Raw genomic sequence first — 12,150 nt, 5'->3', positions numbered from 1 at the left:
ACAAAAATATATATTTTTTATATAGCGAAGAAGGACCGGCACTCACTTTCTTGATAGTATGAAGAGATGTTTATTCAAGGCATAATAGCATCAGCAGTGACTAGTTTCAGCCTAAAGCCTGAGCCTTTTCCAAACTGCAAAAAAAGGTTTAGGCTTTAGCCAAAACTAGTCACTGATGATGCTATTATGCCTTGAATAAACGTCTCTTCATATCATCAAGAAAATGAGTGCCAGTCCTTCTTCGCTATATACTAGTGGGACGCCTTCCCTGGTTCGCGAGCATCACATGCAAACCGCAGTGCCGACCCATCTTTATAAAAAAAAAAAAATTCTTGGCACACTCATTCTAACACCACTGCTGTTAAATGCGCTCCTCAGGGATGTCATTATCCTAAAAGCCCCAATGTGAATTTGATACCCTCCCCACCTTTCCCATCTTGTCCTTGCCACTGCTGCTGGTTGAACTCAGTGAGCGCATTCTCTGCTCTTTTTGCTCTTCCACTTCAGATTTGAGGTGCTCAATGTGGACAAGGTAGGCCTGTTCCTGGGCGTCTCGAGTACCCAGTTTAAGTTCCATGGCTTTCTTCTCTTTCTCCAGCAGGTACAATTGCGCCTTGAGCTCAGCCATTTCCTCCTGACATTAAAAGACAAGCACAAGGTTAATGCACAGGTCACAGCAATAAGTTGAGCAATTTATATTTTAATGGAAGAGGTTTGGTAATCTGCCATATTAGTTATACTTGAGACTGGCACTTGTCAATCCATATGTCACATGCTGTAGCTCTTACTGCTTTTAAAACCGATGGATCACTAAATGTGCAATATCGTCTTACACTTTACTAGTGTTCCATTCCACTGATGCTTGTAGACAGTCAGGGTTAATGAAAATCTTTACAGACATCCACATCCACAGAATCCTTATGTGCTCAAGTAAAAACTGCCAGACAAAGGTTAATACACAAGATCTTGGATACACTGACGTGAAGTGAATTAACCTCTAAGACCTGTATGTCTCCAATGAACCAGAATCATTTGTTCTAGGGGTAAACGTCTAGATCCAAGCTGCTAACCTCTAATTTAACAGGCAGAAATTGTATTGCGACCAAGCGTGATGCTCTCTTGCTATAAAAAGGGCTATTGTGAACCATGTTAGCTAAATGCATCCTTGAAGGACCAAGATCTCAATGAATGAATGCACTTGTATGAAGCCTCTCGTTAGTATCTGACATTACTGCAGGTTAATTAATTAGTAATCAGCCTGCGCAGCCCACGGGCCCACCAATATATAAAGTGCTATATCTCAAGTGCCTCCTTATGTACCTTTATTCATTTTTCTTCCATCTATCTCGGGCTAGCCTCTCTCTCCAAACAAGATCTTATTTGTCAGAGCTCCAAATGCTTTCATTACAATCCCTGGGGAGCAGGGAGATCACAGGCTGTTCCTTAGCTATTGTCATGCTGTCGCTTAGTGTATATTTTTTTTCCAGACTTCAGAGGTAAAGTAATTACACATCTTAGCCTTAGTAGCTGCCTCTAGCATGTAGGTTATGTGGAGAAGCTGCTGTTCATGACCGTGGTGGTGGGGTTTATAGCATGCAGCATCAATTCTTCATTGTAATTGGCAGCTGTAGCTTCACTATGGATAACTATATATTTCTCTGACTAGTGTCTGCAGCTGGACCTCAGTCTTTACATTGATCCGCACTGCTCTAGAATGGGTGTACTGCAAGGCTTTGTTTGAGTGCTGTTTGTTCTGCTTCCATCGGCTGAATTAAAAGCGGTTCTTAGAAGAAGATGCGTGGACATTTATTAAATGCTATTGAATAAACATCACTTACACCATGCGCTTATAATGAAGACTCTATTAGATAGGGAAGACTTGCTAGAACAAATGAAATAAACAGTTGTGCTCAGGAAGTATCGCAGATGCTGGAAGTTTAGTGAACAGGAAGGCTCACTCCACGATGCAGTGTGTGTTTATAGGCTATGTACACCTTTGGGGGCAATTTTTTCAAATTATTATTGCATCATACTCATTTTGCTCTATAAAAATGCTCTATAAAAATAGCACATGATCTACCCTGTCGGATGAATTTTGTTAAAAAAAAAAAAAAGTGCCAAAACAATTTTTGGGTTACCTTGCCTTACAAAAAAACGTAATATAGAGCAATAAAAAATCATATGTTTTCTAAAATGGGGTCACTTTTGGGGAGTTTCTACTGAAAGGGTGCATCAGGGGGGCTTCAAATGGGACATGGTGTCTGAAAACCAGTACAGCAAAATCTATCTTCCAAAAACCATATGGCGTTCCTTTACTTCTGTGCCCTGCCATGTGCCCTTACATCAGTTTACGACCACATGTGGGGTGTTTCTGTAAACCGCAAAATCAGGGTAATAAGTATTAAGTTTTGTTTGCTGTTACCCCTTGATGTGTTAAAGAAAAAAAATGGATTAAAATGAAAAATCTGCCAAAAAAGTGAAATGTAGAAATTGAATTCCCATTTTCCTTTAAATCTTGTGGAACAAAACAACAACAAATACAGGTGCACTCTGCGGTCTCACTAAACCCTCAAACTGATTTTAAAATTGAGAGATTAGTCAACATGTCCTACGGTGTAGAACATGTCTAACGAAGTTAGTAAAATCAGTTTTGAGTAACTTCAGGGGTGTCATTTCTACAATGGGCTCTTTTATGGGGGTTTCCACAAAATGACTTCAGACCTGAACTGGTCCTTTAAAAGTGGGTTTGGGAAATTTTCTTAGAATTTTAGAAGCAATTCTTGAAATTTTTAAGACTTCTAACGTCCTAAAAAAATAAAATGACATTTACAAAATAATGCCAACATAAAGTAGACATATGTGGAATGTTAAGTAATAAATATTTTTATGAGGTATCACTTTCTGTTTTAAAAGCAGAGAAATTGAAAGTTAGAAAATTTTGAATTTTTCAAAATTTTGGGAAAATTAGGGATTATTTTATAAATTAAGGTGAAATATATTGACTCAAATTTACCAATGTCATGAAGTACAATGTGTCATGAGAAAGGAATCTCAGAATGGCTTGGATAAGTAAAAGCGTTCCAAAGTTATTACCACATAAAGTGACATGTCAAATTTGCAAAAAAAGGCCAGGTCAGGAAGGGGGCAAATGGCCCAGATGCGAGGTGGTTAAGGCCCGCTTCACCTTCAACAGTTGTGTCCAGCCAGCTATTTCAGGTTCGGAGCCAGACACAACCGATATATGTGCACAGCACTTCAGTGTACAGATCTGACATCTATCCACGAAGAAAAACTTAGCATGCTGCGTTTATCTGTCTGGCGCTATTTGACATTCGGCATCACAACTGATAAACTGGATGTATGAGAATTATCCCATAGAAAACTCTGGGATCACTTCTGGGATCACTTCTGGCATCAGTTCCCCTCCAGCGTTTTCTGCTTCATGCCAGAGGGGAATGGAGTCGGATCACCGAACATATTTAATGGGGGCTGTAGTGTATTTTATCATATAGTACCAAGGCAACATAGTTTGTTGTCTTGTCACCAAAGCAGCTGCACAGTGTTGTCACCCACCTTTTCCTGGACCCTGATCGGCAAGCTGGTCCAGCTATTAGAATGATTTAGCACTACATCAGTTATGTAACATAACAAGGCAAATTGGGAATTCAGCTCTCTGTGAAAGCAGGGTGTCAGGAATATGGATTAATATTTACTGTCAGCCATGTCCTCACACCATTTGCTGAAAGATAGCAGAGGTAGTGAACTCCACAGGAGGGCCCTGCTTCAAAGCCGCAGCCAGATATCAGAAAACTCCTAGCAGGCCACATTTGGTTACATTTCACACCTCCATTCAGACAGCACGGATCCTGCAGGAAAACCTCCCGATTTATAAGGACTTTTGAATCGCCTGGCCATCACAGGCACAAACCGGATACATATTTGTGTCCCGATGCCCACGATGAACATGCCCATGGTCTCAGTTTGGTGGTGGGATGCCAGGGAAGGGAGATATACATATCTCACCACAGAAACCAACTAATGGTACCATGTTTGTACTCTACTTGTAGCCGGAACCCAGGCGGATCTGTCTGTCATAGAACCACCCCCCTGTGACCTTCTGGTCTGGAGCTATGAACCCTAAAGTGTTTTGACTTGTACTGTGTGTAATCCTGTGTGTACCATATTACCTGTATTTGTAACCTCAGACCACTGTATACATTCTGTGTGTATAGTGTTATATCTAGTGTGCCCTAAGGCGATTAAATATATAACTTAATCTTGTGCTGTCTTGTATCTCGATCACGAATCCCAGCGTCCGTGTTTCGGCCTAGTTATAAGTTACGGCGGGTTGGTTTCTCACCCTATATAATCCCGTTAGCGGACCGGGCTTATATCAAACGAGAAGCTGGTGGCAGATTACTCGGGCTGAGAAGGTGCTGTTTCACTGCAGCGGTGGAAAGGATCTCTCGGCTTGTTGCCTTTCTGTGCCCGCATGGACAGGAGGTGTCTGTGTAAACTGTTCCAAGCTCACCTTACATGCTCCTCTGGGAGGGCTTAACGTCACGCCTTGGTAAACAGGGACCATACCGCGTCTTGTGAGCTCGACGTAGTTGATGTCAAGCGGGCACGAGGGGTGGCATCCCTCACACGGGGTAACAACCTCTGCAGATATGTAATGGAGGCTACACTTGGTACATACTTTCTGCATAAACTATATCCATAAATATAGCATCAGGACAACTTTGAGTATATGCAATATATGTAGTTCTGCAATTGTGATATTTGAAGAAACAAAGGCAAATACAGACAAATAAGGAGGTAATATAAGGTTTTGTTGGGTATGTTTATTTTTTAATTCTGGGTTTATTGTCCCATTAATAGTTCTAAACATGAGACATAGACTAAGCAACCCAAACCAGATTACTTGCATATAACATCAAAGTAATGCTAATCTAAATCTTTTCTATTCCTTTTGTTAATATATACATAGGTGGTTGCCTTGGGAGAAGTCACAATGTAAAATATAATATAAAAGCTCAGTGATGTGTTTGTTATGGAGGTAAAAAAACACCAGCATTTTCTACACTTCCTAGACTAGAATCTGGTAGCTGCAGTTAAGAGCAGATAGCATCTAGCCTGCACTATCTGAACACTTAACTTCAGATTATTTAGTGCAAATTCTATCTACAGATGAAACAACTTATTTTTTCAGTATTTTCCTTAAAGGTATACAGTTTCAAGAAAAAATATGTGAACCCTTTGAAATGATATGGATTTCTGCACAAATTGGTCATAAAATGTAATCTGATCTTCATCTAAGTCACAACAATAGACAATCACAGTCTGAATAAAATAATAACACACAAATAATTAAATGTTACCATGTTTGTTTGTTTTTTAACACACCATGTAAACATTCACAGTGCAGGTGGAAAAGGTATGTGAACCCCTAGACTAATGACATCTCCAAGAGCTAATTAGAGTGAGGTGTCAGTCAACTGGAGTCCAATCAATGAGATGAGATTGGTGGTGTTGGTTACAGCTGCCATGCCCTATAAAAAACACACACCAGTTCTGGGTTTGCTTTTCACAAGAAGCATTGCCTGATGTGAATGATGCCTCGCACAAAAGAGCTCTCAGAAGACCTACGATTAAGAATGGTTGACTTGCATAAAGCTGAAAAGGGTTATAAAAGTATCTCCAAAAGCCTTGCTGTTCATCAGTCCACGGTAAGACAAATTGTCTATAAATGGAGAAAGTTCAGCACTGCTGCTACTCTCCCTAGGAGTGGCCATCCTGTAAAGATGACTGCAAGAGCACAGCGCAGACTGCTCAATGAGGTGAAGAATAATCCTAGAGTGTCAGCTAAAGACTTACAAAAGTCTCTGGCATATGCTAACATCCCTTTTAGCAAATCTACGATATGTAAAACACTAAACAAGAATGGATTTCATGGGAGAATACCACAGAGGAAGCCACTGCTGTCCAAAAAAAACATTGCTGCACGTTTACCGTTTGCACAAGAGCACCTGGATGTTCTTGCACAAGAGCAGTCCTGGCAAAATATTCTGTGGACAGATGAAACCAAAGTTGAGTTGTTTGGAAGAAGCACACAACACTATGTGTGGAGAAAAAGAGGCACAGCACACCAACATCAAAACCTCATCCCAACTTTGAAGTATGGTGGTGGGGGCATCATGGTATGGGGCTGCTTTGCTGCGTCAGGGCCTGGACGGATTGCTATCATCGAAGGAAAAATGAATTCCCAAGTTTATCAAGACATTTTGCAGGAGAACTTAAGGCCATCTGTCCACCAGCTGAAGCTCAACAGAAGATGTGTCTTGCAACAGGACAATGACCCAAAGCATAGAAGTAAATCAACAACAGAATAGCTTAAACAGAAGAAAAATACGCCTTCTGGAGTGGTCCAGTCAGAATCCTGACCTCAACCCGATTGAGATGCTGTGGCATGACCTCAAGAAAGTGATTCACACCAGACATCCCAAGAATATTGCTGAACTGAAACAGTTCTGTAAAGAGGAATGGTCAAGAATTACTCCTAACTGTTGTGCACGTCTAATCTGCAACTACAGGAGACTAGGTTCAACCAGTTATTAAATCCAAGGGTTCACATACTTTTTCCACCTGCACTGTGAATGTTTACATGGTGTGTTCAATAAAAACATGGCAACATTTAATTCTGTGTATTTTATTAGTTTAAGCAGACTGTGATTGTCTATTGTTGTGACTTAGATGACGATCAGATCACATCTTATGACCAATTTGTGCAGAAATCCATATCATTCCAAAGAGTTCACATATATTTTCTTGCAACTGTAGTTTGTAAGTTGGTATCCTAGTTGTATTGTTTCTAAAGCAAGCTGTGTTTAGTAAAACCTCTGGTTCATGTCATGTATTTTTTCTTTATATCATTACATATCATTTTTATTACATACCGCATCGTAGATCTTATGCACAGAACCGCTGAAAGGGCTCAGCTTTTGGATGGAAACATGTCCTATAATTAAGCACTATTTACAAGAAATCTACAATCTTTTCCAACCCCATCTGCTGCTCTACTAGTATAACAGTTATGATATGGAGCCAGATAAAAAGCTACCCAAAACCATCTAAATTCCCTCACAGTCACAATATTAATCCCGCTGAGCATGGGCAAACAAAGTACACAAGTTGCACAGTTGGGGTACATTAAAGTTTTTCTCTCTCTTTAACCCTTTCAGGACTGGGCCATTTTCCATTTTTGAATTTCAGTTTTTTACTCCTGGCCTTCCTGAAGCCATAACTTTTTTTTTTTACATTTACATAGGCTATTGAGGGTTTGTTTTTTGCAGGAAAAGTTGTAATTTCCAATGGCAACATTTAATATTGGAAAAAAAATATCAAATCGTGTGGAATTGCGAAACCTTCCCCCCTAAAAAGAAAACGCAATTCGTCTACAGTTTTATGGGTTTAGTTTTTAAGCCTTTCAGTATGTAGTAAAAGTGACCTGTTCCCTTCATTCTTTAGGTCAGTATGATTACAGGTATATAGTTTCTGCTTTGGTTAATACTGAAAAAAAGATAAACTTTGGGGAAAAAAACATTTCTTTGCATTCCTCTATTCTGACCCACATAAGTTTGTTATATTTACATCTACGGAGATGAGCGAGGGCTTACTGTTTTGCAGGGGCGATCTGTAGTTTTAAAATGCTACCATTCTGTAGTGCGAATGATTTTTTTGATAACTTTTTTATCCATTTTTTTTGGGAGGTGAAGTGACAAAAAATGAAATTGGCTATTGATTTTCTTCCCGTTACACTGCTCACCATAAGGGATAAATACGTTTATATTTTAATAGTACTGGTGTTTTTGGAGATGGCAATGCCTATAATCTTCTACTTTTATTATAGGGAAAGGTGGGTGATTTGGAATTTTTACTATTGAATATTTGATCTTCAGATCACTTTTCCCTTACACTGCAATACATTACTATTGGAGTGTATAGTAGATTCCTGCAACCTACAGACCTCGATGGGAGCTACAGCTGTAATAGCCTGGGTTCTTTCAGAAAGACCCAGGTTATTACAGAAAATGAATTGCTTTCACAATCTCTGTGTGGGGGTACAGTGCTCCCAAATGAAAAGTTAACTCAAATGCCATGGTAAAACGTGACCACAGCATATAAGGGGTCAAATGTTAATGATTGGCTTTATTGCTGATCATAACCATTAGATCTGGTTGTTTGCAGTTTAAAACCACTCCGCTCACAGGTGGGTATTATTTTTAGACCCCAGACTTTCGACATGCATACAGCGACGATCCTGAAGAGGTTAAGTTAAATTTGACAATAATGATATTTTCTTCTCTGACATAAATTTTACCTGTAAATATGCAGAATAAACCATCTAAAATGCGTTCTCCAGCAATGATTTAAAATGCCTCCACTTGTAGACCTGGATAGCGAAGTGAGGAGGTGGGCCCTCACTACACTGCTCTACAACAGATAGTAATTACGTGATCCTGTTTACACTGTGCCATCTGGCTGGACAGTGAAAATGTAGGTCTCTTCTATAAATAAATTAGGCACAAAGTGCACCAAGGGTCGCTGCACCTCATCTCCTCCCTTTTCTGACACCGCCAGACATCAATGCCCTCTTACTTGGCCCCCTATCAGTGCACGGGCACCACAATTTAGAAGCATGCGCAGTAAGCAAAAGTTCAGCTGAAGCAGATGTACTCCACATTTGCCACAATTGTGGCGCACAGCACTGGCATACTACTGCAGGGAAAAGGCCGCTGATGTCTGGCCCTGACGGTCAAAAGGAGGGGGCGCGGAAAACGAAGTAGCTGAAGAATACTGTGGGGTAGATTTTTGCCATCCAAGGAAATTCTGCATGCTTTATCAACAAAAAAGAGTAGAGAATACATGACATGCAGATTGCATTCATAAAATACTAACAGTTCCCTGGTTTTGTCTGGGAAGATAAAGACATTCAAGCACCAAACTGATCACTGACAAATGAGGACAGTGCAGGGTGCAGAGATACTGGTGAGTAATGCCATGTTTCTACAGCTTCTGCAGCAGTGTCAGACCTGATGGATCAAGAACTCTGGGCTTTCAAAAAGCAGACAGGAACATCAACAAACTGACGGAGTAGCGGCACTGGGGACTTATGAGTGATGCACTTCACATGCTAATGAATTAGACACCACTGGTTCTCTTGCTGCAATACATTGAAGAAAATGTGTTGGAAATGTCAGCTCTAACTCAGATGTACATGCCAAGGGAAGACATGTACACACATCTCAGTATAACTCTCGAGACGGTTTGCTTCCTTAGTTAGCACTTCAACCTGTCAGCATCTGGAGGCACAAATAGTTTAGCTCTGCAACCTGCATCCATGTTAAAGAAGGACTTTGGAAATTCTGAGACTCACATTGAGAGACTGACTTCTGGTCCACACAGCAGAGGCTGTAGGATTCAGGTAGCCAGCGTGGGGGTAACATGATGTAAGGACAGACACAAGCAGAGCTCCTAACTTTGCAATAAAGTGGTTGGTAAGATAATTGCCTGTGCCACCTTTTATCTCATGTGGTTTTAATTTTTTTTTAAATTCCCTGACTGCTGCTTTAGGGCTCATGCACACGGCCGTGTGGATTCCACAGACTGTTCTATACCCTTTCAACCAATAGGTCTGCGATCCATCCGCACAGAGAGAAAGCCCACAGAGTCTACATCTTAAAGGGAACCTGTCAGCACCAAAATGGACCATAAACCGCCAAGCAGTTCATTAAAGCTGTTGAAATCAGGTTTCTAATGATGTTCTTGTGTAAGATGTCCGAGATGCATGATCGCTGTAAAACAACTTTTATTCCTCGGCAAGTCATATTCAAATAAAGTTCTTGAAGTCAAGCCCTCACCTGGATTCTTTCAGGCGAGATTCCATCCTGAGATTTCGAGCATGCGTAGCCTGATCTTGTTTCTGTTGCACATTGATCCCTGCTGTAGTGTACTTGGCTTCAGCAAGTCAATGCGCAGGTGCTTCTGATGCAGGGTAATGTTCTCTGAAGCGCTTGCCCACATGAGTCTGGACCCCACTACAGCGGGAATCAATGCGCAGGTGCCAGAAATAAGATCATATTGTGCATGTGTGAAATCTCAGGATGAAATCTTACCTGAAAGAATCCAAAAGGCCATCAATCAAATGCTAAAGGGCGGAAATGGGGTGTGGTGAGCTTGACTTCAAGCGTGAAAGTCGCTGCTCCCTTGACTTCAAGGAACTAATTTGCATACGACCTGCGGGGGGGAATAAAAGTTGTTTTACAGTGATTATGCGCCTTGGACATCTTACACAAGATCATTAGAAACCTGATTTCAACCGCTTTAAGGTCCATTTCGGTGCTCACAGGTTCCCTTTAAAGCGTAGCCTTTTAACTAAAATAGACAATTCATGTATAATAATCAGTTTTGCCATAGCTGAGATGAGGATATATGGCTGTTCATGTTACCTTCATGGCCATGAGCTCTTGCATCAAGACCGCATTCTCCAAGTCTAGTCTCTGGCTGTCTCCCCGAGGCTTTACATCATAGCTCAGAGGATCAATATGGATGCTTTCCAGCTCGAGCATAGTGAGTTTAACTGCAGCCCGATCATTCTTCAGCTGCTGAATGTAATCCTTCAACCTCTGCTCATCTTCTTTTGTAAACTCTGTGTCACAGCTACTGGCTGTAGAACTTGTGGTGCTAAAAAGACAGAATTTATTTTTATTTTTTAAAGGAGATTGTAAGATACTGTAAACTAACCTAAAAAATGAGTGTATATACATCTTTAAGAATACAGGCAAATAAAGCAAATTTACACTTGAACTGTGCTATTAGCAAAAAGAAAAATTATTTCAGTCATGTTTGCAGGACAGATACCAAGTGGTAAATTAATATGGTCTACATCTGAAGAATAATAATAGTGATATAGTGATTGCTTGGTAATAATACTTTTAGAGCTAACTCAAACGGCCGTATAGCGTTCTATCTTTTGTTGTAATAGTGGAAGTCCAATTGCAGCAGAAGATGGAGCCCTCTACTATGCCTCTCACATCATATGGGGACACAGTTTTTCTGATGGATTCTGTTCAGACAGAAAAAGGTGATTCGTTCCATCAGATGCCGCATGTATAGAGGCTGTGTGCGCTGCAGTAAAGGCTCAGCGTCCGAAAGACCTTCTAAGAGGTTTTTTCCCCCAAGCACACACAAAGTGAAAACCTCTGCATAGTAGCGCAGTCAATATAAACTTTTCTGACTACAATCCATAAGACGGCTGAACATTTCAAATGTGCTGCAATGTCAGTACTGTGTGTGAATGTAAGACAAACTGGCCAATCCAACGGAGAAGAGCGGCAGATGCTTCGCTGTAAAACACTGAACACTGTCAGCACTATTTTCTCTACAGGACAAGCAAAATGACACCGAGCAGAAACACCTGCGCTACAAATTCCTAAAATCTCTTTATAACAATACAGGAACACCAGGATGGCATGAGTGCTTGCAAAAAAGAATCTGTTACTACTGTAAGACCCCTTCCATCTCACGTTTGGGAGACACACTTCTGTACATTTCATTTTTAGATCAAAAGGCAGTTTAGGTCTCAACAAGAGGGACAGAAAATAGTCCCTAAGGAAATATTACAGCTTGTCTCCCTTCTACGGTGATCTGATCCAACATTTTTCTAAGCCTTAAAACTTGTGAAAAGTTTTAAAGGCTTAGAAAAATGTTGGCCAAACCAGACAAATTTGGTGGGACCAGTTGATCATCTAATTTGTATGGGTGCCTTTAAGATACCCCCCTTCAGTAGATGTTGGAGGATATAAGGATTGGGCATACTGGATTACCTAAACCCATTTTTTCAAGGAGATAAGTGACTGCCATGGGTGTCTGGCCTTGGCCTCTTCCCATTCCAGGACATGTGTATTGAGCACTCTGGAGGCCAGACGAATGTTAAGCTGACAGCTATCTTTTGTGTATGGCTAAATGGCCAAGAAAATCCAGGACTTGCTGATTAAAAGGGTGGTCTCACCACAGACATGAGTGGCATATCGCTATCTCAGTGAACGGAGCGGTGGCCATGCTTGCGCAGTGCACTCTCCAATAAATTAC

General features: G+C 40.8%; 1 protein-coding gene across 4 annotated transcripts in view; it reads right to left on the bottom strand.

The window, feature by feature from the left end:
• Positions 1-12,150, bottom strand: part of MCC (MCC regulator of WNT signaling pathway) — a 310,501-nt gene that overhangs the window by 20,151 nt on the left and 278,200 nt on the right. For all 4 annotated transcript variants that reach the window (XM_044275927.1, XM_044275928.1, XM_044275929.1 and 1 more), the window contains 2 exons: positions 10,509-10,743; positions 428-634 (listed from right to left, as the gene is read on the bottom strand). In XM_044275927.1, coding sequence (XP_044131862.1) covers positions 428-634; positions 10,509-10,743 — 442 coding nt within the window. The remainder of the gene's footprint in view (positions 1-427; positions 635-10,508; positions 10,744-12,150) is intronic.

Source organism: Bufo gargarizans, chromosome 1 (assembly GCF_014858855.1).
Source record: "Bufo gargarizans isolate SCDJY-AF-19 chromosome 1, ASM1485885v1, whole genome shotgun sequence".
Classification (NCBI taxonomy): Eukaryota; Metazoa; Chordata; class Amphibia; order Anura; family Bufonidae; genus Bufo; species Bufo gargarizans.
This window is presented reverse-complemented; position numbering and strand designations above follow the sequence as displayed.